Source organism: Neopsephotus bourkii, unplaced genomic scaffold (genome assembly GCF_033783945.1).
Source record: "Neopsephotus bourkii isolate Nb327-2 ecotype Australia unplaced genomic scaffold, CSIRO-AGI_Nbou_v1 NB_1572, whole genome shotgun sequence".
NCBI classification, from domain to species: domain Eukaryota; kingdom Metazoa; phylum Chordata; class Aves; order Psittaciformes; family Psittacidae; genus Neopsephotus; species Neopsephotus bourkii.
Window position 1 is genome coordinate 1,591,218 of NW_026902048.1, and position 26,662 is coordinate 1,617,879.

Sequence of the window (26,662 nt, forward strand, 5' to 3'; positions counted from 1 at the left end):
GTTCTAAAAAGCAGATTGGATGTCAGAATAATAATGCTTTGAGTTCTGTATAAAGGAGTCCTAAAATAGCTTTAAAGGCAATTGTAGTGGCGCTCTCTGTAATCATTCTTTTTCTCTCACTTAAATTGTTTTGCAAATTACTCTTTCTCATATGACATTAAGTGTTTTAAATAAATAACAGACAGTCTGGATTTTCACAGCCATAAGAATATTCCGGAATAATATTGCTTCAAAAGATGATGCATTAATGTAACTTTTCAAGCAATAACATAGACTTGATTTCCCTTGCATGTTTGGGGTTTGTTAGATTGCTTTGAAGATTGAGGCAGATTTATTGACTTCAAATCTACTGTTGTTTGCAGGTATATGGTGCTGCTATTCAGTTTTATGAAGTGTATCCTGAAGAGAATCTCACAGAGAAACAAAAATCTCAACTGGGATTAGCAGCTGCTGCTGAGGGAAAGTCAGACACATGCAGAACAGTTCAAACAAACAAATGCATCTGTCTGCTCTCTCACTGGCCTTTCTTTGATGCTTTCAAGAAGTTTCTTACCTTTCTGTATCGTTACTCCATCTCTGGGCCGCATGTCCTACCCATTGAGAAGTAAGTAATTTTAGAGATTTGTAACAGTAGTTTCAATTAATGAGAGCTCTTTCTTTACTTCTAAGTTTCCTGTAATATCCATTTGACTTTAAGTCATCAAGCATTAAATACGGCTACACAAGATTAAACACTTTTCTCTGCTGATTAGATGTATCTTTACCTACTTTCTCAAATAAACCTAGGTTTTTATTTGTAATTTAAGTGCTTGCAATAGTGTCTCAGAAAACCTTTTTTAATTAGCTTTGCACCCTTTAGCATCATGATTAGGAGGAGCAAGATCATAAATCCTTTCTTAATGTTGCATATATTAAGGTAGAGGAATGAAATACGTGGGTTTGGGGTTTTTCAAATGCCTATTTGTAAAGAGAGATAATTAAGCAGATTGATTTTTTTTTATTTTTTTTGTACTAGTAATCTTCCTCTCTTTGTGATAAATAAACCTAATTTCCTTCTTACATAGAGGATTTCACTTCTTAAAGTGCAGAGAAAATCTTTACATCCAAGAAGTGGTTGAGTAACCTGATATATTTGAAGATGTCCCTGCTCGTTGCAGGGGGGTTGGAGCTAGATGACCTTTGAAGGTCCCCTCCAACCCAAACTGTTCTATAATCTATGATACTTGTAATTGATATGTAATATCGTTTAGAACATCTGGGCTAACATAACTTTTCAATGCATCCGATTTCAAATTCACTATTTGCTTTTATATTATATTACACATCAAACTTTTTTCAGATTAAACTTCACTACTAAATTCTGTGAGACTTTGACTTTGTGCATTGAGGATTTTTTGCTATTACCCACTTCATTATTCCACTTTGTATCTACTGTACTTGTGTACTTCCAAAAATGAAAAGATACTATTTTTTTTAAGCTTAGAACTATTTTGGGGTTTTGATTTGTATGAAGGAATAAAGTGAGAAGGAAATAAAATAACTATTCTATAAATTTTGATTTTACAGATTTTTTTGCTTATTCTGATTTGTAAACTGACTGGTCAACTTACTGTGGATACACCTACACTGTTGGACAAAGTTAATATAGTATCTAGCCTAGATTCTTTGGCTGTTTTAATGATGATGAAGGTTGTCTATGCCATATGTGTGTATTTGAACATTTTCAGTCAGCCTGGCTACTGCAAGCAGCAGGCCATTCCCTTGATGTTTGCTATATGGTCTGTGACCAAACTTCATACACTGGTAATAAAGACAAAACCCCAAATCCGTTGTCAGCCTGATTCCTTTCCTGTTCTTATTTGCCATGTGGCTGCACAAGCACTGATGCTGACACAAGGGAGATCAGCTGAGGAGTGCTGGAGAGGAGACACAGTTCTGCTTATGGTTAAGACCAGTTATGTCATAGAACTGCAACAAAAAAGTTAAACCTGACACAAGTACACAAAATTAAAACCAATAGAAATTGGGGATTTTGCATACATCTGAATGTGAGATATGTGGCTACAATAAAATATGAAATGTGTAAATTTGAATGAGTAATATCTAGAACAAGTCTATATAAATCAATGTTTATTTGTGGGTTTGTCCGAATTTCTTCCAACTTTGATTGGTTGTCTGTGTCATAATAATGGTAAGAGTTGCAGAAATCACAGGAAAGTGTGTTGTATGTGCTGTAGCATGTGATATATTATGGATTACCTGTTTCTTCCTGACTTTCTACTGGTTGCAGGTAGTTTCTTTAAACATGAATGTGTATCATGTAGAACTCCTACACGTTTAGAACTTCTGCAGATTCAATAACTTCATAAAATTGAAGCTTAAAAACATAAATCTGTATTTGTAGTATATGGAAGAACTTTAATACTTCTTCATCAGAAATCTTATATAACATTTTTAATTTGAAAGTGAAGAAAATGAACGAACTTAATGACTCTTTGATATACATGCCATTTCAAGCCAGTCTTAGAAGCATGATTGTAATATGGTGTTACAGTATTCAAACATCAATATTTCTACTTTACTTTTATTTCTATTTGGTAAAAAGCTCCTTGTACTTTTTCAGTCTCACAAACGAGCCTTGTGGTATAATAGATAATCTGGCATGCCATTTGGGATGTCACTAGTAGAAAAATAGGTTTTGAAGGTCAGAAAAATCCCTGTAGGGTCTGGGTGCTGGGTTTTCTTGCTTTGTCTGCTGAATAATTAAGTGCCATTTTTATATAATGATTTCTGTTACTGACAATTTTGTCTTGAGGTAAAGCAGTTGAAGCTTGTAACTTCCACTAAATCAGTATTTTTCTTTTCCTATAGGCACATTTCCCATTTCATGCATAAAGTTCCTTTTCCATCCCCTCAGAGGCCAAGAATTCTCGTTCAGGTAAGTGTGAATTTCTTAATAGCTGTGTCTTCAGTGAAGACAAAACAGCAGTTGAGCAGGTTAGTAAATGGAAAATGGAATTTTTATGTTCTAGTTATTGCTCAGGATTGATTTCCTAAATTCATACACTTCATTTTTATGGATTTCTCACTGTTCTGTTCCCTTTTAGTTAAGGACTTTAATGAGATCTTTCAGGAGCTGCTTAGTAAGCTTAGAACCTGATTTTCTCTCAGAGTATATGAAAATTAATGAAAAATTACTCAAAGTCTGCATCTGGTTTGACTTTTGCAGTAGCTTTTGAATTGTTTTCTTCTTGCTACTGTATGAAGGCTGAGTGTAAAATAAATAAAATTAAAACCAGATGTGAGGTGTATATTCCTGATTACCTCTTTTCCCAAAGGGCTTCCTGCTGTCCTCTACGTAATGGATAGCTCTTACTGAAAACTGCAAGAGCTGCACACATTCAACAGAGGCACTTCATCAAATATGACCCTTATTCTGGCCTACCTGCAAGACCCAGCATATTTTACTGGGTGTGAGTGAAAGGATATAATTGCCCAAATTAGGTTACCAGTTATGTGAAATTGCATCCATGTCACTGTTGGTAGGAGAGAGGAAATCCCTTTCTCAAAGACTTCTTAAGTGAAGTGGTATTAATCTTGATACTTTTTTTCCTCCTAAGAGGCAGAATGGGTATAGACATGTTAAAATTTGCTTGCTAAGGAAAAGACAGCTCTCCTCTGCTTGTAGTTATTCTAGCAATCATGTGGTTTTGAACGAATTGGTCAAATTGGTGTAACTCTCTGTTATTATTTGCATGGAATAAAATATGGACAGCCCTTTGCAGTTTTCAGCCTTAATGCAGTAGCCCATAAGCTAGTTAAGTCTTCCAGAGTAAATACATTGAGTATTGAGTATTAAAGATCTTCCTTAGCATACTTGGGTATTATAGAGAAATGACACTGATTCCTAATACTGAAAAGGGATTGGAGAACAGTTATACTGAAACTGTATCTGACACTTCCGTCACTTTTATCATGATTTTAAAGTTCAATTCAAAACTCAGTTCTTGGTTTGGGTTTTTCTTAATTGACATTCAGTAAAGTATTTGTGCTTGGGAACACTGAAGATATTTACAGAGAACTATAAGTCAGTTTAGAGAAAAACATTTTTAGAAGTCTGAATTTTGGGTAACTGTCAAAGTGTACATGGGTGTATATCCTGAAACAAAGTCTGAGAAGCCTGAGCAACTGGCATGAAGTTATGTCTGTTAAACCTTACATATCTTGTGTATATTTATTACTTATCTGTGTGTGTGTATATATGCACAGCATTCTCAAAATGTTGTATGCATCAAGTTAGTACTACTTTAGTAGCTGATAGTGCAGATGGAGGACAAACTGCTTTTAAAATAAGCAGTGGGAGTTTAGGTCTAAGAAGTACTTTCAGCTGCGTTCAGGGACCTTTGAGTTGTGTTTGATACTGCACTGAATAAAATCACAGGGGATTGTATTTGAAGATGTTTTCCTAAGTAGTGGGGGAAATGTCTGTATTCTTGAAAATGACAAACTTTTAGGATTTCATTTTGCTGTTCTTCAGTCATTTCTTGTAGTAATTTTACTCTGAAGCTTATTATTTGAAAACTTGGTTATCTTTTGGTAAATAACTAGTATTTCAAATCCTTCTGAGTATGTGTTGCTGTAGAATTTCTTGCAAGTGCTTATATGCTTTCTGAAAATGAAACCTGCTGTATTTTTAGTAACTATGTGTATGCCAGTATGGATATCTAACCCATTCTTAGATCCCTCTTGGTATCTGTTACGAGTGAGAGAGAGCATGACATATGCCTGACTTTTAAGTTCCCAAGAAATTATAGCCATTAGTACAACATTCAGGAGTGTTCCTGATTCCTGGTCTCCAGCTGCCATTGTTAAGTTGTTTCTGATCTGGGATCTGCTAAACCCCATTCTCCATGTCCTACATCCCCTTATTACACAGATATTCCTCTTGTAATGATGTATTTCACAACCTGAAAACTTCAAGAGCACACTGAGTAATGTGTTTGTCTCTCTGAAGAATGGGGTCAGTAAGTGCCCCTTCTGCCTAAGGGGGACACACTCCTGGAACAGATGCTTGATTGCGTTGATCTGCTTTTGTGAAACACAAAAGCTATAGGATATTAGGCTGAAGCTTCCTTTCTGAGGGTAGTTTATGAAGGCTACCTCAGTCTGAAAAAATGAGTTGTCCGAATTCTTTCCCTGAACAAGCTAATGGTGATGGTTGTTACAAGGTGACTTATTTGAAGATAAATCTAGCATGTAGAGTGGTGTGGCCATCCTCGTTTGTCACTGAAGCTAAATGTAGCATCAGCCTTCAAAAGCTCCGTTACATGAAATATGCAAGGAAGCAGTTTTGTAGAGGGTCTTGCTAATGCCTTGTGTTCTGTGTGTCTGTCTAGGCACAGTGTTAGGTGACTTAGTGCTTTGGCATTTGTGTTACTAATTCATCTCATCTTCTGTTGTCTGGTTATCTGTTACCGCTCAGAAATGAAATGTTACTAAAGGCTGCTAAATCACTACTGCTGCTTGTATGTATGCTTTTGTACAATAGATAGAAAATGCATGACCACTTAAAGGGAGGATGAAATTAACTGGTATGTTACCTTGGATTTACTATGGCTGAAAATGTCAGCCTGATCTTTGATAAGTTGATTGTGTATCTGTATGCTTGTCCTCATTTGAATCATCCTATTCATGTTGAATATATGAATGATTTCTCTTGATGTCATATCACTGTAAGAAAAATGTGAATTAATAAGATCTTTGTCTTGGATCTTCAACTAATGCAAATTTTGAAGATTCTATCAAAGCTGAGCTGTTTCTACCAGCTAAAAGCCTAATTCTCATGTCTTCTGAAGAAAATATTACCTTACACTATGACCTGACATCTCTCCCTTTCACGCATATTATCCATCTCTTTCCCCTTAAATCCAAAAAGAATCCCCACTCTGGCCCCTGGAAGCTATGTATGAAGTATGGGTCCTCACTTCCCTTAAAATACAGAAGGCTTTATTTTTCAGCAGTTAATATATTCAGTTTTTTGCAGTATTAGCTATTTTAAATTCCTCTTTATGAATATGCAATGTGTTCAGTTCTGACCAAGAAAGAAAGATCGTGCTTTGCCTGTTTTTTACTAGAAGATACTGATGCATAGCACTGCACGCTGCTTCTTACAGTACTGTACAGCTGGGATATATAAGGTTCAGCTTAGTTTAGATTTTATTTTTAGGTGTTCTTTGTTATAGTTGTGTAAGTACTAATAAATATGTCCAAACGTCACAATAAAAAGAATGTATTTTAAAATCTTTTTCCAGCTATCTCCACATGATAACCTGATTCTTAGCCAACCTGTGTCATCACCTCTTCCACTGAGGCAAGTGGCTGTTTAATTGTGAAATGTATTCTGATCTACACTGCAGAAAAGATTTGGTACTTCGAGTTGTAACTGTGCAAATTACCTTACCTTCTCTGGTGCCTTTTGTAGCAAGTGTGTCTGAAGCTTTATTTATGTGATTAGACCCAAGCCCTGACAATGATACCTATTTACTGAACAATATCTATGTGTTTTCAAGTCATTATAGAGGTTCTTGAGGCAGAATGTAGATTGTTAATTCCCTTTCTAGGAGTTGGTACCTGGGTTCCCAAGCTAGTGAAGCTTTTGTTTTGCAAGGGAATTGAAGGAGTTCTGTGACTGTCTTAACTGTCATGTCTCAGTTCAGGAGGGTGATTAAAGATACGCATGTTGATTCCCTGTAAGTTGCTCCTTAAAGAAAAATCATCATGTGTGTATCCTGAAAATAGTCTAGACTGATTAAAGACTATGGTTAAAGACAATTGTTACTACTGGGAAGTAACCATTCTTCACTGAACAGTCAAGTGTACCATGTAGTCTGCTTTGCAGTCTTTGAAAGAAAGATTTGTAGGTGTATGTTCATGAAATCCCACTCTAATGGCTGGTTTTCTCTTTTGCTATTGAGCATTTATTTTATGGTCCGCTGTAACTCACCAGTGTGTTAATGTTCTCTTACAGTGGGGGCAAGTTTTCTACACTACTTCAGAATTTAGGACCTGAAAATGCAGTAACTCTACTTGTGTTTGCTGTGACGGAACATAAAATTCTCATCCATTCATTACGACCTTCTGTCCTTACTAGTGTGACAGAGGCATTAGTCTCTGTAAGTAACGGGGTTTTTAATCATATACCTGCAAGTGAATAAAAAGAATGTTTTTTAGATAAAATTTAAAATTAGTAGTAGCACTGTTAGGCTTAGAGGTTACTTATAAATAAGAATAAAAATACAGATAATTAGAGAGAAAAATTCACAATGCTAATGACACCTCACAAATATAGAAGAGTGAGACTAACTGTTGTTGGTTCTTTGTGTGTAAATGTTGTAAATAAGGATGCTGTTTGGTCATCACAATGCACTAAATACAAATTCCTGATGTTCCCAAACAGCACTGTATTCTTTCTGGCAGAGTTTGAATGCATGCTGCTTTCCTGCTTGCCTTCACTAAGCAGTTTTGATATCTCTGCTATATACAGTCTATTATACTGAAGAGCTTTATACTGCAAATTGAATTTTAGAGAAATGAATGCATTTTTTATTCAATACTCTGCATTTAGATTTTTAGTAATAATTACCTGTTAAGTAATTGTGACATAGCAGTTAGTGGAGTGTGGTTTTTGCTTGCATAGATTATACTATTATAGATGTTAAACCTATGTTTTTGTCTCTGCATATTTCCAAAGATGATATTTCCCTTCCACTGGCCTTGCCCCTATATTCCTCTCTGTCCCTTGGCACTGGCAGATGTGTTAAGTGCACCATGCCCATTCATAGTGGGAATTGATTCAAGATATTTTGATCTCTATGACCCTCCACCAGATGTTAGCTGTGTTGACCTAGATACCAATACAATTTCTCAGTAAGTATTTATTAACAATATTTCTTCTATGTTAATTTGTCTTGTTTCCTGTTTTCAAAGGCAAGAACTAGTTTTTTTGGCAAAACTTGGAGGGAACAGGTATTTTTAAACATCTAAACTTTCTTCTTGAAATGAGCATGCTAGAAACTGTATCTCCTGTTCAACACAGCAGAGTAGAGGTGCAACCCTCATGGAATATTATTGCCTTTTAGTCTTACATTAAAATCTTATTGCACATCTTGGCACATTTCCTGGGTTAACCATACTGTGTTTCACTTCATTGTGCCTGCAGGAGAATAGTGAATTTTGTTTCTTGTGATGAGGTTTCTTAGTCTTCAAGAAATTCTGGTGTCTTCATGTGAGCATCTGCTTGAAAATTATAACAATTAAATCACACTTCATATCAATCTGAAGTATAGGAAATTCATGTTGAGAATTAGAGATGTGAACTTTCATGGGTGAGAATCTTAATTAAGACTTAGAATCATGCCACTGTTAGCAACTATAAATTAACAGTGTTATAATATTTCTCCTTCAGAAATGTGTAGAATACTGCATTTTTCTGTTATGCCAGTTATTTAGTATCTAAAATACTAGTATGGGACAGTAGTGCACTCAAACCATGGGGAAGCAGTCCATATTGTTATGATAATCAAAACAGAATTATTCATTTCCTGCAATGATGTGATATAAAAATAGATGGAAGAGCATAAGACTTCTAATGCAAGATTCTAAAACATTTGATAGCGATTCAAATTATATTTCAGAATTAAACTTTTAGTTCAGTATAATGTTTAATACTCTCACTATGTACTTCATCTCTGGTCAGTGTGCTTTTGTGTCATCCTCCTGTTGGTAGCAGTCTTTCAGTGTTATTATGCCTAACTAAAACCTTTCTTCTGAAGTTTTCTAATTTGTGGGGTTATTTTTTCTTCAGTAATGTGTGTGGATTTAGAGAATGCTGCATGTATTAAATATTCGTGCATAGAAAATCTTGTTCAGGATTTTATGCTGATAGCAATTTGGTATAGCAGTTCTGCTCTGAAATGTTCAGGAACTAGTTCAAGCTAGGTTGTGGTAACTGAAGTCTTGGTTTTGTTACTTTTTGGTTGAGAATAACATGTTTGTGCATTTCTTTTGGTATTTGTCTAATCCATTAATTGAAAATCCTTTATTTCCAGTTATTTCTGTTGTCCCATAGAATAGATATTTCAGCTATAAGTAGATTCTAGCTGACTTTCAATGCATGTTCTTAGAACAGATTAGTTCTATTTCATCATATGGAAAGTGTCAAACAAATGCTTAAAGTTTTGGTAACTGTGACCAAGAGGGTCTTGAGGCTTGCTGGTGCCCTCTGTTGACAAAGAATATTGTCATTTTCTTTCATCTTCACCATGATGAACTGAAATCCACATCTATATTTGCTAAACACAAAGCAGTTGGTGTATCAACTTGAATTCAGGTTACTGTGGGCATTCTAGTCATTATCTCCATTCTAGTTGAAGTAAGGACAACTCAGATCATAGCATGTGTGGTGGTGGCTCATGCAATGGCTGGTGCTTAATACTGTTAATCCATCTTTCATGAGTTCTAAGTGGATTGATTGCAGTGCTGGAGAGTGGCAGCATAACTGTCATCCTGAAATATGGGGCATTGGTTGGATGGCTGCTATCAGTCTCTATATAGTAAATCAAGTTTCACTTCATTGGGTGGTTTTTGATCCTCCTCACTTGTGTTTTAATGGAGCAAATTTTCTATGTTCTCCCATTTTCTCTGAGGAGAAATAAGAGTCCTGTAGGCACACACTCTTCATGTGTATACTCACTCATTTTTGTTTCTTTCCTTTCAGAACTGGAGATAAGAAAACTATAGCATGGAAGATCTTACCAAAGAAACCTTGTAAAAATCTCATGAACACTTTAAATAATTTATATCAGCAACTGGCAGAATGTGAGTGGGAAAGTACATAGCAAGATTTACATTGAATATAGTGTGCCACATTAACAGATAAATATAGCTAATTAAATATATTGAAATATATAAAAAGTCACCTTAAAAAACCATAATGTTGTTGTACGGAACAGGAAAATCTGTGCTTTAAGGCCAGAGATTAGAAACTACACAGGGGCTTTTGGGGTGGAGGTGGTGCTCAATAGATACCCCTTTGTATTGATTATCTTCCCACTGGAAAAAAAGCAGAGCTTTTATGAGAATGGAATAGTGAAGCAATGTGTAGGCCAGGATCAAATACAGACTTTTTGGTCCTCAAAGCCTGCTCAAGTCTATTGGTATATTGACAATTGAGATAATTTTGACATATCTAAATTTTAAGGTGGAAATAATGTTTTATAAACTTTGGGGGTTTTACTGTATACCACAAATACTGAATATTTGTAAAAATGAAAATCGGTTGTTGATACAGGCAAAATATATTGGATCTCAATGTGAGAAAGCAGAAAAATTGGTAAGAGTGATGTTAGTGACTTCTTTAAAACAAAGCATTTGGAAATAGCAATGTAGTCAAGGCCAGCTGATGTGCTTGGGTATCAGAGCTAATAGGCTTTGTAAAGTGGGAAGGAAGTCTGTCAGCACTCTGGCATTACCTGTCTGCTTGGAAGATGAGTTTCATAGACATTGGAGGAAGCCTTTAGCAGAAATAATGCAGTTGTAAAATCAAGGTTCTGTGGCAGAGACAGCAAGTGGTTAAGACTTAAATCGGAGTGTGTCCAACACACAATTCTCATCTTTGAGAATACATACCTGGAAAGAATATTGCATGGGATCTTTGTAATTTCACTTGGATTTAGGGCACTTTTAAAGGCTATTTACACCTTCTTGGCTTTTGAGGTCACTAGACTTTAACTGTGTTCTGATGAGAACATACAGAAACAGAGGATTATTGTAGCAGTGAAGTCTTAGCTAGAGTCCTAATGGCTTTAAAACGTTGATGCAAGTACCTACTTTAAGAATAGGCATTTTGCTAGAGCTTGAAATAAAAAGCTTGCTTTCTGTCTGTATCAGCATTTGCATTGTGTTGTATTTTGGTGGCTTCACTTTGCATCTGAGTGGTGCTTTTCTGAGTATATGGGTACTTAATATGTATTGCCTGCTTTTTGGAAACACTTTGAAGTGAAAAGCACGGTAAAAAAGAAAACACAATAACGCACATCCCGTCTATCTGTCCTTAAAATATGATTCTTTAAGAAGCTCTTGTAAAAATTTTCACATATTTCTACAAACAGCATTCTTTGAGGGTTTTTTTTAAAGCTCTATCCATACTGGTTCTCTCTGTTGCTGTAGTAACTAATATGCTGAAAAGGTAAATGTAAATAAATAAAGGCTTTTGATGTTATCCAGAGATACAGGAGTCGTAAAAGGTCAAGCTGAATCCATTCTGACACATCGTGATTGAATTTAATAGCATGTATTAATCTGTTCCAGACTTAATGGAGCTCGGTAATCAGTGATTCTAATAGGATACCTTTTTTTCTTTCTTACGAATATTGGGAGGGAGGAGAAAGTAAACCATTATAATGTTGTTTTTGTTCCCAGTGCAACAGCGACCAAGAGAAGATGCATTAATGGAATTGGCAATGAATGACTACGATTTTAATTCTGGAAAGAAATTGCATCTGTTGGATTTGGAGATCCAGGAAGCATTTCTGTGTTTCATGGCCTCAATACTAAAAGGCTACAGGTCCTATCTCAGGCCAATAACAGAGGCACCCTCTGAAACAGCCACAGATGCAAGTTCTCTGTTTGAACTACAAGGTGAAGACTCATAAGCTTGTTTTATGTATACTAATTTATTATTTTAGATTCTCTGTTACTTAAAGAATAAAAACATTTGTGGTGTTAATGTTACAAACAATGGTGGAAATACAGGTGCGGATAAAATTGCACAGTAGTGACAAACACTGCAGAAAGGTTATTAAGGATAGATTTAGATTAGATACTGGGAAAAAAATTCTCTGTGAGGGTGCTGAGGCACTGGCACAGGGTGCCCAGAGAAGCTGTGGCTGCCCCATCCCTGGCAGTGCTCAAGGCCAGGTTGGACGCAGCAGCTTGGAGCAACCTGCTCTAATGGAAGGTGTCCCCCCCTGTAGCAGGGGGTTGGACCTAGATGATCTCTAAGGTCCCTTCCAACCCAAGCAATTCTGATTCTATGACTGCTCATTAGTAGAATGGATGCTGACTTTTGGTGAGGGCTTCTTTGGTTTAGGCATTCTTACCTGATTCTGATTTCACTTTATAGGTTTCCTCAAAAGTCGAGATCGTTCACATCAGAAGTTCTACACGCTGATGACCAAAACTCAGATGTTTATTCGCTTCATTGAAGAGTGCTCTTTTGTCAGTGATAAGGATGCAAGCCTTGCTTTTTTTGATGACTGCGTAGATAAAGTAAGCATGTCTTCGTACACATACAGGGTTTTTAACTTGTGCTGTTTCTTACAATATCTTTATATCGTGCAAGTAAAATATATTTGAAGTGCAACTTGATTTCCATTTTTTCTTCCCTTTTTTAGTCACTGTAGGTTTCCATTTTCTTTTTTTTTCTTTGGGCTTTGTTTCATTTCTGCTTCTAAAAGGTGAAGTAGCCACTTGTGCAGCTGAAGCAGAGGCTTATCTATTCTAATACCAGCTATTTTACTTAGATGATGCTGTGGGCATCTTCTTTCCACTATAAAAAATGCTCATGATAGTGCCATGAGAAAACACTTGTACTTCTCCAACTTCTATTTCTGTCAGTGATTATTTCTGTTGGCTTTATTAATGACATAATTAGTTCTATGCCAGTGGTAATTGTGGGGAAACTGAGGCACTGGAATTACTATATGTTTAGGATTTGCCATGGCTTTAGAACTGCTTGTGAAACTAGATTTTCATTGACATGGAGTGGGTTTCTATGTAGGATTTCTTTGAACGATGATACATCTCATCTTCTCTTCCCTGCTTCTCTTTCTTGCTTTATTTCTGATACTATGCCTAATAGTAATATACAGAGTCAGAATACTGAAGTATACCAAGGACTGCTATATGAATTAGAGCTTTACCCAAGATGCTCTTTGACCATCAAATTTCAGTGATTCCAAATATTCCAAAGTGAATACTTATTTGTATATTACTTACATATTAATATCTTTCACTGGCTAAACCAGTACCCAAAAGGGTATGCATGAAAGAGTGATCTCATGGGTTGGAAGATGATACAACACTTTCTTATGTGTAGCTGTAGGCTACTGGGTTGAGGCAAGTTTTATGTGCTGTGAAGTTAGTTATCTATAAAATATAATCTAAGCCCTGCCTCAAATAATTTATAAGAATAGTTTAAGTTGAAGAGTAATTTCTAGTATGTGTTCCTTTATCCTAGGCAGCAGCGGCAGAGGTTGTAACTGATTCCCCATTTCACCTACTGAGGGATATGGCGTAATTGCCTCACAAGTTTTCTTTTTTCCAGGAATTCAAAAATTATCTCAATTCAGTACATATTTAAGCTATTGGCTTCATTGTATTTCACTGGTGGAACTTGTAACTGTGAGGTTTCTACATTCCTAGAAGTATTTGAATTGCCAAGTAAGGTTTCGTTTATTTCTGCTTTTCAGGAGCCATATGTTCCTGCTACTTGGCTGGTTCAATTTGCTAATACTTTCCATCTGTCTCGTGCAGTAAAACGTGTCACTGAGAGCACCTCTTTGTATGTTTATCAAATCTTAAATATTCAGGAATTCTGAAACTACTTGATGTGTTTCCACCTCACTGGAGGGAGAGAACTGTGAAATAGACTTGCTTTTGTACATGTTGCTAAACTCCAAAGGTGTGAAGAATATGCGTCCTTCCATTCCACAGGTTGCTTATTCCTGTCTTTGAAATAATGTACCATTTGGCTGTAATTTGGTTGCCACTTAAACCATTTAAATAATGGTTATAAATGTAAACTGTGACAGTATGTGAGCTGAACACTCAATATGTGAATAAAAAGCATGTTCTGTGCACTAGGAAGGAAATAGTTTTTGATAGTGCCAGCTCTTTGAGATGGAGACACATCTCCTGCCACAAGCAGAAGCATCGCATATTGAGGTATTAGAGGAGAAACAGCTGGTGACAGAAGATCAAAGGCAAAAGCAGTATGAATATCAGTACAAATATCAAGTAAAGGCTCTTAGGTGGTATGTAATACATGTTGCATTTACTCTGTTCCTTGTGGTTTCTGTGATGCCATCAGTAGCAGTAGGAAGCTTGTAAGTTAAAGGCTTGTCTGTCCTTTTTCTCAAAGGGAAACAGTTCATAGATACCCAATATCTTGTTCGGGGTCACCAAGTTCTGCTTTAATTTTTTTATTGGTTCTTATGGTCTCAAGCAACGGGATGAGGTTCTTTGGGTACAATTGTTTTACAGTTTTCTCCCACTTGATCCTGCAGTTTGATGCTTTGAAATTTGCCTGGAGGCCTGGAGTATGTCTCTGCTGCTGGCTTTAGAACAGGGACATTAATTTGCAAGTGCAAATCTCTCCTCCTCTCTGCAACAGCCAGATTTATGGTCAAATTCCCACTTATAAAGCTCAAAACAAAACAAGTGTAGCTGTAATTTATGCTTAATAATAGTGTTATTTACAAGGTGCCTTTTTTATATTTCTGCACATACAACTGATTTATCTGATAGAAGGAAAAAAATTAGGAATCTACCCTTGACCTCTCAGGTTACTGTTTCTTTAGGAAAACAAAGTTACTTTAATTTTAGTAAGGTCACATGTTTTTATCCCATTATTACCTTGAATGTATGTGTCTTTCTGCAATCTCTGCAAGCTAGCATGACTTTAATGAATACATGACTGAGATTGCTTAAATAGTGTTGTTTGTAGATTCTGTATACTTCAGGCAATTGGATATAGTTTGTTATTGCTTTCAGTGTTAAAATAGAGAAAAATAGGGTGGCAAAATAGCTCTAACTTTATATTTAAAAATTAATTCCAAATTACTGCTGCAGTTGAAATCATAGTTCCAGAAATGGTTGTTTTCAGAAAGACTTAACTTCTTTGTACAACTGCTTGTTATATTTACCTGAAAATAGTCAATTTGGACTACATCACTGAAAACAGATTGTTGTGTTAGGGTAAAGTTCAGAAAAATCAATGCAAAACACTTGCTATTCACATTATAACTTTACAAGGCATCCTTGCTTTTAGGATGCAGTCCTTTGATGCTGCTACAGACTTTCTCCTCCTTGACTGTGTCATTGAAATAGCAGAAAATACAGTAACACAAGTGACTACTTTTTCATTTAACCTAACTCTCCAGGTAGATATGGACAAAACTGGGGAAACACGACTTATAGAGCTGGATGAGTCATACAAGAGTGAGCATACAGTTTTCATAACACCACCTGAGATCCCCCATCTGCCAAATGGTGAAGAGCACCCTCTACAATACAGGTAATACAAGGACACAGTAGGATGCTAGCCAAAATCCTAACAGCATCCTAACTCTACAAAATCTTGGTTTAGTTTCTAGATTCTTTTTATACCCACAAAGTACAGATTTTTTTCCTATAATTATGTCAAGTGAGTTTCTCTATGGGTTTCTTTGTTACTGATGGGAAACATTTTTAAATCTAATTTAATCTTTTAGGTAGTTTTGATATTGTTCATACTGATTTTTATAAATCTCTGTCGTGTGATTCTCACTTAGGGACTAAGCCCCACAATAATTTCTTTATTAACTAGGATCAAGACTTTGACACATTAATTGAAGAAAATGCTGTGAAAGCAAATGATTTTATCAACTGAAGTTGTTTACACTGAAATAACAGGTCAGGGGACTGTGCAGGGTCATGAAATCATGCAGATGGATTAGTAAACCACTTTGTCAATGGTGTCTTTAAAGGTTTATGTTTGTGTTTTCTATGTCATGTGTAGCTTCCACTGGGATTATGGAATTGATTTCACTTGCTGTTATGTGACATGTGCATTCTGGAACTGCCTTCCAGGAGTTAATTGACATGTTTCTTTTACAGCTATAATGGATTTCCAGTGTTAAAACTAGATCTGTTTGAGCGACCAGAAGGATTTCTCAAAGCACCAAGTAACAAACTGTCCTCAAAAGCCAGTAGTCCCAACAGCCCATCGCCAATGTTCAGAAGAACTAAACAGGTACTTGCAGTTATTCCTGTAGCATGACATGCTTTGGAAGTGACAGCTTGCTGCCTTCATCTTGAGTTGGGCTATAAAAACCAGCAGTGGCTGCAGCATAGTGATGTTTCACTGATTGGGTGACCATGCTAGTAGTTCTTTGGATGTTTATCTCTTCTTGCCTATACCATGTCATACAGGGCCTTTGACCACAGACTGTCATTAACTGTTCTGTCCCCATACCTTCCACATTCTTCATGCTGTTCTCCAGAAGCATAAACTATGGGGCTCCCATATTATCTTTTTAATTGCTTTTCACTATCCAAGAGTTCTAATTTTCAAATGTTTCTTACAAAATAATGCACAAAAAAAACCCCAGACAAAAATGTAAAGAAATACAAGTTTTAAAGAGTAGAATATTGTACAGGAAGTGGTTTTGGTATTACTCCCTCCACTTTAATTTTCTCTCCCACTTTGAGTATGTTGTTCATAGTAATGTTGCAGTTTCTGCATGTTTAATGATATATGGTCAGTTTTTAACATGTAGGTTTGTGTAATGTGTATGTAAATACACAAATAACCTTGGTGATTCTTTACAGGAAATTAAATCAGCACATAAAATTGCTAAGAAGTACTCATCCATACCACAGATGTGGTCCAGGTGTTTGCTACGTCACTGCTACGGTCTTTGGTTTATCTGCCTTCCTGCGTATGTGAAAGTGTGCCATTCAAAAGTCAGGGCTCTGAAAACTGCTTATGATGTGCTGCAAAAAATGCATACCAAAAAGATAGATCCACCTGATGAGGTAAAAGTCCTGGATTCCAGAAACAGCCCATGGGTTTTATTGAATGGGGTATATGAGACTACAGAAACACAGCACTAACTTGTGTGTATTTTCAGGTGTGCTACCGAGTACTCATGCAACTGTGTGGACAGTATGGGCAGCCTGTGCTAGCAGTGCGAGTGCTCTTTGAAATGCAGAAAGCTGGTGTTGACCCTAATGCCATTACTTATGGCTATTACAATAAGGTAAGTATTTTTGCAAGAGGAGGAAAACCAAAAGATGCATTTTCATCCAGGCAAATAGAAGCAAACAAAATAAGGGAGCAGTTCAGATGTAACTTTGTCATTTCTAGTAACTGAAAGAAATAAAAGACGGAATATTGTGTTGTCTTTGTAGGCTTAGAAGTCTGCTTTATAACTGCCAATGTAACCCAATATGAAATGGAAGTTTATTTCACACCTGACTGTTCCCTTGAGATGACTGTGTTTGACTTCCAATGTTTCCAAAATAGGCTGTTCTGGAAAGCACCTGGCCTTCAAGCAATCGAGGTGGCTATTTCCTGTGGATGAAAGTACGAAATGTTGTTTTAGGAATAGCACAGTTCAAAAAAGCATTGAAAAAGCTACCAGCAAACACATCACATACAGCACCTCCTGGTATGGTATTAACGTCCCCTTCTTTGTTACCATCATGCTGATAAGAAAATTGTTTCTAAAAGCTCTTTTGTGAATTTCATGATAAAACATCTAGAGGGAAAACCAAAAAGTTTCTGCAGAATTTTTGAAAAAAAAGCTTTTCTTCGTGTGTTTCTTTGAATCCAAAATAATCTGCTCTTTCTTTATTGCCGCAGCTCTTCATGGAGATAAAATATGAGCTGGAAATCAATGTGATAGTTATCCTAGTTCATAAAATAGCCAGTCTCATAACTGACAAACTTCTCTCCAGCCTTGCCTCTTTTTGTTTTCCCCATTTTTTGATGTTAAGAGGCAACCAACATTAGTCCTTGAGTTTGTAGAACCATTTTCAGGTTCTGTGGACCAAGTGAAATGATGGTATTTGTTTTTTACCTAGAATATAAGTACAATATTTGAGGCTGTAAATTTTGGGTTGGTTTCCAGTAAAGATTTATGTGCCATTCAGATGGCTATATTACCATGCCAGTGGTTACCTGCAGTGTGTATTTTTCATAGCTACTACTTTCCACAGTATCTATAACTCACTACTAGTAAAGCAAGATAGTACATTGTGAAGTACCAGCAATATAGTTAGTTTAGATGTAGTTGACTGTGGAAGACCTTTACAGTGTACATGTGAGATGATCATCTGGATTATCTTTTTAAGGTCACTTCCAACCAGAGCTGTTTGACAGCCACACTAGTGTCAAGTCAATTTTGCCCATTAAATCAATCAGACTATATTAATACACCTGGGATGGTGTTGTGTCATAAGAATGATCAAACAATGGCTTGAATGTTTGCAGGGGGATTTTATGGGTGGTGTGGGTTATTTCCACCTTATTTTGCAAACAGACCCGTGGTTGCTGCTGAATTGTTCAGTTTTTTTACTTTGTGGAGTAAAACCATGAGAACTACATGCAGAAACTCTTGAGAAACACACTATGCTAAAATGAACCCATGTTTAGCTGCCTCTTGGAGTTCTTGAAGAGATGTGACATTTTGATCAAATAAACCAGGCAGCAGAATCAAAGACAAGCAGTGCTTTAGTACAGTATTTAAACAGAAATGTTGCAAATTACCCCTTTAATTTCATCGTATAGAGCATCACTTTAATGCTTATACTGTAAAAGTAAACCAGTCACTTCTCTTACTTTTCTGTGGTAAAATGTTCACTGTTAATTACAATGTACTTAGGATCATAGAATCGTAGAATAGTTAGGGTTGGAAAGGACCTTAGGATCATCCAGTTCCAGCCCCCTGCCATGGGCAGGGACACCTCACACTAAACCATGGCACCCAAGGCTCTGTCCAACCTGGCCTTGAACACCACCAGGGATGGAGCATTCACAGCTTTCCTGGGCAACCCAAGGGTCCTTGATAAGAATCCTTTGAATTACTGTGAATATTCAATTTATTTGTTTAACTATGTCATGCTATTAACTACCATAACCATCTTCGTTCTGTCATTGCCCTGTTATGCTAGGAGGACTTTCAGATTCTGGCAATAACACACCATTCAAAGAAGAAGCCAAGCAAGGGAAAACATGTCTTCAAGATATACAAGAACAAAAGGAGGACAAGAGAGAGAGTGACTCCAGTTCTCGTATGTATCTTGTGGATACAGATATCTAGTTCACTGTGGATAAATAGGGATTTCAGCAAAAGCTAAGTGGGACAGCTGATGTTTTTTATAGTGAGTGTGTGCGATAATGGCAGTTTATGCCTCAAGTTTTTTTTCCTCTAAATGTAATTTTCTGGATGTATAATGGTTTAACTTTTAAAACTGCATTTTTTTCCCCTCCTCTGTTTCAAATAAGTGATGATGATAATATAAGGGCTTAATGATAATTACAGCTTCATGGTTTTGTCTTCAAAAGAAATTAGTTGCTTCATAGGCATAATCTACAGGGAAAGCTTTTCTACCAGTCTGTTTTCTTTATCAATCCCCGAAGAGAAGAAGAGCTGAATTTCTGCAGGTCTGTGAGAGTGGGCTCAATTATTCAGCTCCTGGGAATCCTCAAAATTTAGGAGGTGCATCAGAAATGAGAGAGGCTTTGGATTCATTGTGGACCTTTTTCTTTTCTTCAGGTTTTATATCTGCTGCTCATGAATCCCTTAACTGCAGTTGAGCAGCATAGACTTTATGCAAGCATACAGCAGATGAGATTGTGAAGTAAAATTGTATAGTTACTGGAGATTCCCATATTCATAATAATAAATTCTCTTATAATAATATCATTACATTTTTCAGTGTGCTGTCTCCTACTATTGGAATTACCTATTCCCTTGTCAAGCGGATGTGGTGTGAAAGTAAGAGAAAATATAGAACCTGAAAACTTCAGTGTTTTCTTTTCACCACAGTCTTCCTTCTAGCATTAGTATTTTTCATCTACAGTTTGCTTGTACATTTGTGACTTACACGTATGTTCTTAAGACCGTGGATAAGGTGGCAAGCAGGTCATTTATGTTTAACGAAACTTGTGAGTACACAAAATGTGAATTTTGCTGAAAGCTTGTATTATTCTTAGCCATAATTAGGTCAAGATTGTGTCTCTCTCTGGTAATAAATGTGCTGAAAATGTTTTGTGCTTATGAATGCAACTTGAGAATACTAAGTTGCTTAAATTTGTTCAGAAAAGTAGTTTTCTATTTTGGGTAGCCACCTGCAGCAGAATTTCTTTTATATCGAAAAGAGGTGAACATAAATACTGCAGCATTTTCTTTATTTCTCTTGTGTAGTCATGGTCATGGGGGGTTAAGGAGATCTGGACAAAGATAGGCTTGTTGGCCCTGAGCTCTTGCAAAAGCAGGACAGAATTCTCTTACAGCTGTGATTTGAAAGTGAACACAGGTAGTCTTAGGCTCCACAACCATCACTTCTGTATGCAAGAACTGGTTATTTGGGCTCAGTGTACAGAATCATGTGGAAGTTCGAGTTATAAAAGTAATACTGGGAATTAAATATCCATAGTCTAGTCATTCAGCTTGAAAACCTCTGTGCAAGTAGATATCAGCCTTATGCATCAATGGGATATGTACAACCTGCTGTCAGTGCTACATGAAACATCTAATAGGTCACGGAACTTGAGATTTAAATTAAGTTGCTTTGTTTCTAAAGAACTGTCTGTCCTTTTCTATATACAGTGTCTGAAGTGGAGAGCACAAAAGGGAGTGGTGACTGCCTGCCTAAACTAAATTACCAGAACTTAAGTAATGCCAAAACCGCTTCCAGCATCGTGAGGCTCAATGGTACAGTTGACAATACAGTAGCAGAAACCAGCACAGGTGAGTGGAAGAGAAAATAGAGCTTAACTTTCCAACCACCAGCACAATATATAGTGAATTCCATCTATGTTGTAAACTGTTCCAAAGATGAGACAAATTTACATTCTTATGTACTTTTGTTCCATTTTTCTTGCATAGCAAGACATAAAGAACCATATTTCATCTGTTTTTCAGAGAGTTCTGTAGGATTGCTCTTTACATCATCTTTTGAGGATTCCAGTGATGCAGAAGTTATAAAAAGTAAATCCTTAAGGAAGAGACATAAAAGCGCAGTGGAACCTGACTTAAGGGAGATACCATGGGAAAGCAGGAACCGTAACCTGAGTGGAGATGGCTTAGTGGGACTCATGATGAATAGAATAAATCAGGAAACAAACCCTGGAGAAATGGTTGAAAAACTAGGAGCAGATGCCAAAATCCTATCTAGTGCATTACAGAAAAGCATAAGGCCAAAAACTCTTAATATCAGAAGTTCTTCTTTAGGATCTAAGAGAGAAAGCCTGGAGAAAGAATCTAGTGATGAAGATGCAGCTTTTGATTGCAGTTTTACAGATAAAACAGAGTCTCCTGTTATCTTTGATTTGGAAGACTTGGATGCAGAACCTGAAACAGCTACAGCAGTGAAACCCTCCAGTGAAAAATCCAAAAGGTTGCAGAGAAAGAGCAGCTTTCCAGTAAAGCCAGTTGAAAAGACAGATGTTGAAACCGGATTTGATCCACTGTCTCTGCTGGTGGCTGAGACAGAACAGCAGAAAGAGGAAGAGGAGGATGATGATGATAGAAGTGTTTCTACTCCATCTGCAAGACGAGATTTAGCTGAAGAGATAGTTATGTACATGAACAATATGAGCAGCCCATTGTCAAGTCGTGCCCCAAGCATTGAGTTGCAAAAGCCCTTCGATGACAGAAATGCTAATAAAAAGAGTCCAACAATAATCCAGCCTTGCAGGAGGTCCAGCCTTCCCCCAAACTCCCCAAGGCCATCTAGTCTGATCAAATCCAAGAGTTATCATGCAAGAAATGAAGAAAGGACAAGAGATAGGCTTTGGTCCTCCCCAGCTTATTCCCCAAATAGTCCAGCAAAGGAACAGCCACAAGATGCAGCTAGTGCATTAACACTTGTGTCTTCGCCGTCATTCAACTTGGATACGCTGTTAACACCCAAGTTTGATGTTCTAAAAAGCAGCATGTTTTCTGCTGGAAAAGGGGTTGCAGAGAAAGCTAGCAAGTGGTACTCAAAATTTACAATGTATGCTGCCTCCTCAAAGGTAATTTTTTGTAATTACCCCCCCCACCCCTCCAAAAAACCCCAAACACCTTAAGCTCCTATAAATTAAAGAAAAAGCTTGGTAGAGTTTTAATCACTGACTCCTATGTGACGAACCCACCGTTTGAATGCAAGCATCATGGTAGACTATGTACCTTAAGTTGTTTTAATCATGTTTGAATTGCAAGGACCCTAATCTTACTGTCCTGAATCACATCAAATTTTGGCTTAGAATATACTTAATGGGAAAACATAAATATAGCATAGTGTTGTGACAGGACAGAGGAGAGTGCTCTGTTTTCTCCTATTTACCTAAAGAAAAAATGCTTAAATAAACAGTAATGGCTTTAAGACTTTACTGCTTTTATGAAAAAAGGAAAATTGCTTATATTGATTAGCAAAGTGATTTAAGACTAATTTTGAACTAAGACCATTTGGATAGAATGTCATCTGCTGCTACCAACTCAAACCAAAGCTCATTGTCTTCCCAGTCCTTGGGAATGAAGGTAGACGCAGTTTGCTGTTGGTCTGCTGTCCTATGTGTTTAAGATTGATCTGAGACTAACTAACTCAAGTGTTAAGGATGCCTTCCTTATCATAATGTATTCCTGTGGCTGCTGCTAACTTTTATAGCAATGTGGGAAGAAGTTACAGAATTAAAATGTTTTAAGTTCCAATTTAGGTTTTCATTTCTTAGAGAAATCTTTAGACAAGAATCCTGATGTAATTGTTTAACCTTGAGTGAAACTTGCCTTGTTTCACATTGGTTCTGAATACAGATCTGAGCCAACTGATCCTCCAAGGAGAGTTCACACTTTGACTTTACTGAGCCAGAGAAGCCTCCCTCTTATTTTCAGAAGTATTTTTGCTTTCCTTTTTCTCAGTGCAATTTGTTTTCCTCTCTCAGGATCAAAATTCAGACCGAGCAAGCGTTTCATCTCTTGGAGCTCTGGACTCAGAATCTACTTCTCTAACTGATGAAGATGTCTGCAATGATTTTGAAAGTGCTTCTCCTCAGGAGAATACCACTTCAGAAATTAAAGGAATTGGTCTCAGCAGGACAAGCCTGGAAAGCTCAGCTTCCCATGATGGTTCAGCAAAACAATTTGACCAGTGTGGTGAGAGTTTGTGCACTGCGTCATTCGGAACAAAAACATTCTGGTTTTACAAGTTGTTTCCTAAAAGTAGTAAAAATCCTTTTTGGAAAATTGTCACTATTATAACCCGCTATTGAAGCTTATCATCAGACAGACTTTGGGGTTTGGGTTGGGTTTTTTGCTAATAATTGGTAGGGACTGTTGAATCAATTTTTGTTGTGCTGTCATTATGGAGTACAGTGTGTTAAGCTGAATCAGAATGAATGGAAGATCTATCTACTTAGATCCCTCCACTTTGCACTGAAAAGAGCATGCCCAGACTTGGCTTCCCAGTGTGTGGGATGGGAAGGAACTGGAGAAGGAGCAGTGAAGAATTAGTCATGGTACTGAGGCATCCTAAGGCTGAGGGCAGCCTGGCTCGTTTAGTCTGGCAAAGAGAAGGGTCAGGGTTATCTGCAGCACCTCTTATCCTTGCCTAGCTTTTGTCCAGACAGAAAGTGTGGGTATGAATTACTTAATCTGTAAAATTTGTTTCCAAGCTACCAACTGTTGTAAAAAGAAAACTGAACATATGGAATTTCTGTGTTGGTAGGTTTTATTTCTGCCGTTGCTGGTGCTGGGCAGATGGCAGCCTCACACTCCAGCTTCACGTTTCTTTCTGTCTGAGTATATCTATTTGTTGCATCTTCCATCACACATTTTATAAGTGCATTATTGTTTGACCAGAAGAAATGCATATTCTGAATACTAATACTTTGTTTTTTTTCTGTTAGTAGGTTCTGTTTCAAAGTTCCCTTTACCTGACAAATCAGAGTTGATATCTTCTTGCAGTACAAGCAGTACCAGTGTGTTTCAGAACTACGCTATGGAGGTACAGGACGATTTATTGATTTTAATTGATACACTAAAAGCATATGTCTTAAAATATAAATGCTATCTGAAGCTCTGGTAAAGTTCAAAGCTTAAAATTAATCCACTGAAAGATGGATAAATATTTCTGTGACACAGTAGGTTTCATTTCAAATTCTGCTCTAGAAATGTCTTTATTGCAGTCACATCTCTGGTCCTTAAAGCTGTGGGTCTCGAGAGTTTGAGAACTGGATACCATTGAATTCAGGCATCCAAATCCCTTGGGCAGCTAAATTTGTTTGAAGTGAAAATGCCAAGACTCAAATAGCGCCATACATTTTAAAATACAGAATAGATAACTAACTATTTCTTGTTGCAGCTTCCTGTAAGAGTGCTTTGCTTTTCACTATTACACTGATTCTGGGTGGCTCTCTTTCCGTTTTCTTTTTGTTTGTTTCCTTTGGTGGATTTGGACTAATGGCTGGTCATTTTCATCTTTCCTTTTTTCCCCACATTTCTATTACGCTGGCAGTCACTACAGGAGAGTGTTTAAATTCTAAGAATGATTTATGTAGCTGCATAAACATCCCTGTTTGCAAAGAGATTACAAATGACGTGTTACAATATTATAACTGGCTTGTTTTCCTCCGGGAAGCCATACAAGGATCACCTAACCCATTAGCTGAAGGATATTTATTTCGTGAGCATAGTTCCAGACCCCAATCTACTTGGTGCAACAGAACATAAACCTGCATTTAATACCTTTTTCAGACTATGCTCATTCCAGTCATTTACCATATGCTAGTGCAGTTTGGATTTAAGATGTAATAATTGTTGTGAAATATGTAAGTTTAAACCCAGATGTTCTAACCTGAAGCTTGGGAACACGTACATGACTGAACTTGTATGTGAGTGGCAAGTAGTATTCATCTAGGGGCCAAGGTTTTGGTGATAGTTTTAACTGCTTTGTAAAAGAAGAGTAGTCTTGAGAATGTGTGATCGTGGACTTGCGTTCTCTGCTGTGTGCAGGTCCTCATCTCAAGCTGTTCACGATGTCGAACTTGTGACTGCTTGGTTCATGATGAAGAAATCATGGCAGGTTGGACAGCAGATGATTCCAATCTCAACACCACGTGTCCGTTCTGTGGCAATTTATTCCTGCCTTTTTTAAGCATAGAGATCAGAGATCTGCGGCGACCTGGACGGTAATAACATTATCTTGATTTTCCTCAATTCTGAATGCTCATAATTGTGAAGTGGTGTTTTCTTTTGATTTTTTAATGATGTTAAGTTTTTGCTTTCTCTGCAGTTACTTCCTGAAGTCCAGCCCTTCTACAGAAAACATGCAGTACCCATCACTATTCTCAAATCAGAGTGGGAAGTCCTGTAGCACTGCAACTACTGTTGGCCTTGCTACATCTCTAATGTCTGTTCAAGAGGATATAAATTCAAATAGGTAAACCTACATTTTCTACCTAGAAATTGCTCAGGTTCTCTGTGGATATGCATGTTTTCCTTGTCAACAGAAATAAATTTAGTAACATACTCTTGAGAGCAGAAGTTGATTTGAGAGGGGATCTTCTTGCTGCCTCTCCCTTATCTCCTTTGGCCACATCATGTTTTTTCAGCATGGTGTTTACCATTTCATTCCTAATACAGCAATTCATGTAGGCATCTGTAATTCTGCAAATTTTACCCACTCTTTTTAGGATGCTTGTGTTTATTATCATGGCAAGGAGGAGTAAAACTTGCACTGTAACATGAATGAGTGTGGTGGATGACAAGGTAGAATTTGACATGTCAGGTCAATGATATCTGGTTTATTTCTGTCTGTTTGTATGCATGTTTGAGCATTAAGAGTAAAGCAAAAAGCTGAGATTCTTAACCTTTTTATTTTTTTTTATCCTCCCCTTCCCTAGCAAATCTAAGCAGCATGAGAACAGTTGTGCCAGAAGTATCCAGATCCCCTCAGGAAGAAGACAAAATACCTCTGGGTCAGAATGTACAAGTCACCCTGTAGCAAGGAGTATCAGTACTTTTGGTCCATTGGAAGAAGATGAGAAGGAAAACCAGAAGATCAGCCATATCATTCCTACTGGTAGCCTGCCTGCTACTTTGCAAGGACCAACAGTGTGTAATTTTTCTACCTTAAATGTCATTTCAAGTGTGTGAAAGATTGTGAAATAGCATTGATTAGAACAGAATTAAGCATTCCAACTTACAAGAAATACTAGGTTTTGTTATTTAAAGTAATATAAGTTGCAGCTTTTATATATTGGGGTGTCTCAGAGGGAACAAAAGCATTCATAAGACTTCATAAAGACAATTACATTCCAACTAATGGCATTTTTCCTTTTTATACCATAGGATTCCTTGGGCCTAGAATGGCCCTTGCCTAGTCCTGATCCTATAACGGTTCCTTATCTCAGTCCTCTAGTAGTATGGAAAGAGCTTGAAAGCTTGCTTGAAAACGAAGGGGATCATGCAATAACAGTGGCAGACTTTGTAGATCATCACCCTATTGTGTTCTGGAATTTGGTGTGGTATTTCAGACGCTTGGACTTGCCCAGCAACTTACCAGGATTAATACTTTCTTCTGAGCACTGTAATAAAAACTCCAAGGTATGGAATCAGATAGGAGATACTGACAG

General features: G+C 37.0%; 1 protein-coding gene across 5 annotated transcripts in view; it reads left to right on the plus strand.

Moving 5' to 3' along the window:
- The window catches only part of DENND4A (DENN domain containing 4A), a 53,157-nt gene that overhangs the window by 20,231 nt on the left and 6,264 nt on the right, over positions 1 to 26,662 (plus strand). For all 5 annotated transcript variants that reach the window (XM_061371189.1, XM_061371185.1, XM_061371186.1 and 2 more), the window contains 22 exons: positions 363 to 604; positions 2,872 to 2,938; positions 6,312 to 6,370; positions 7,028 to 7,172; positions 7,751 to 7,926; positions 9,776 to 9,876; positions 11,479 to 11,697; positions 12,182 to 12,327; positions 15,222 to 15,355; positions 15,937 to 16,072; positions 16,651 to 16,857; positions 16,953 to 17,081; positions 17,348 to 17,492; positions 18,997 to 19,116; positions 20,658 to 20,798; positions 20,973 to 22,066; positions 22,973 to 23,183; positions 23,939 to 24,033; positions 25,041 to 25,216; positions 25,321 to 25,467; positions 25,931 to 26,141; positions 26,379 to 26,633. In XM_061371189.1, the coding sequence (XP_061227173.1) occupies positions 363 to 604; positions 2,872 to 2,938; positions 6,312 to 6,370; positions 7,028 to 7,172; positions 7,751 to 7,926; positions 9,776 to 9,876; positions 11,479 to 11,697; positions 12,182 to 12,327; positions 15,222 to 15,355; positions 15,937 to 16,072; positions 16,651 to 16,857; positions 16,953 to 17,081; positions 17,348 to 17,492; positions 18,997 to 19,116; positions 20,658 to 20,798; positions 20,973 to 22,066; positions 22,973 to 23,183; positions 23,939 to 24,033; positions 25,041 to 25,216; positions 25,321 to 25,467; positions 25,931 to 26,141; positions 26,379 to 26,633 (4,356 nt within the window). The remainder of the gene's footprint in view (positions 1 to 362; positions 605 to 2,871; positions 2,939 to 6,311; positions 6,371 to 7,027; positions 7,173 to 7,750; positions 7,927 to 9,775; positions 9,877 to 11,478; positions 11,698 to 12,181; positions 12,328 to 15,221; positions 15,356 to 15,936; positions 16,073 to 16,650; positions 16,858 to 16,952; positions 17,082 to 17,347; positions 17,493 to 18,996; positions 19,117 to 20,657; positions 20,799 to 20,972; positions 22,067 to 22,972; positions 23,184 to 23,938; positions 24,034 to 25,040; positions 25,217 to 25,320; positions 25,468 to 25,930; positions 26,142 to 26,378; positions 26,634 to 26,662) is intronic.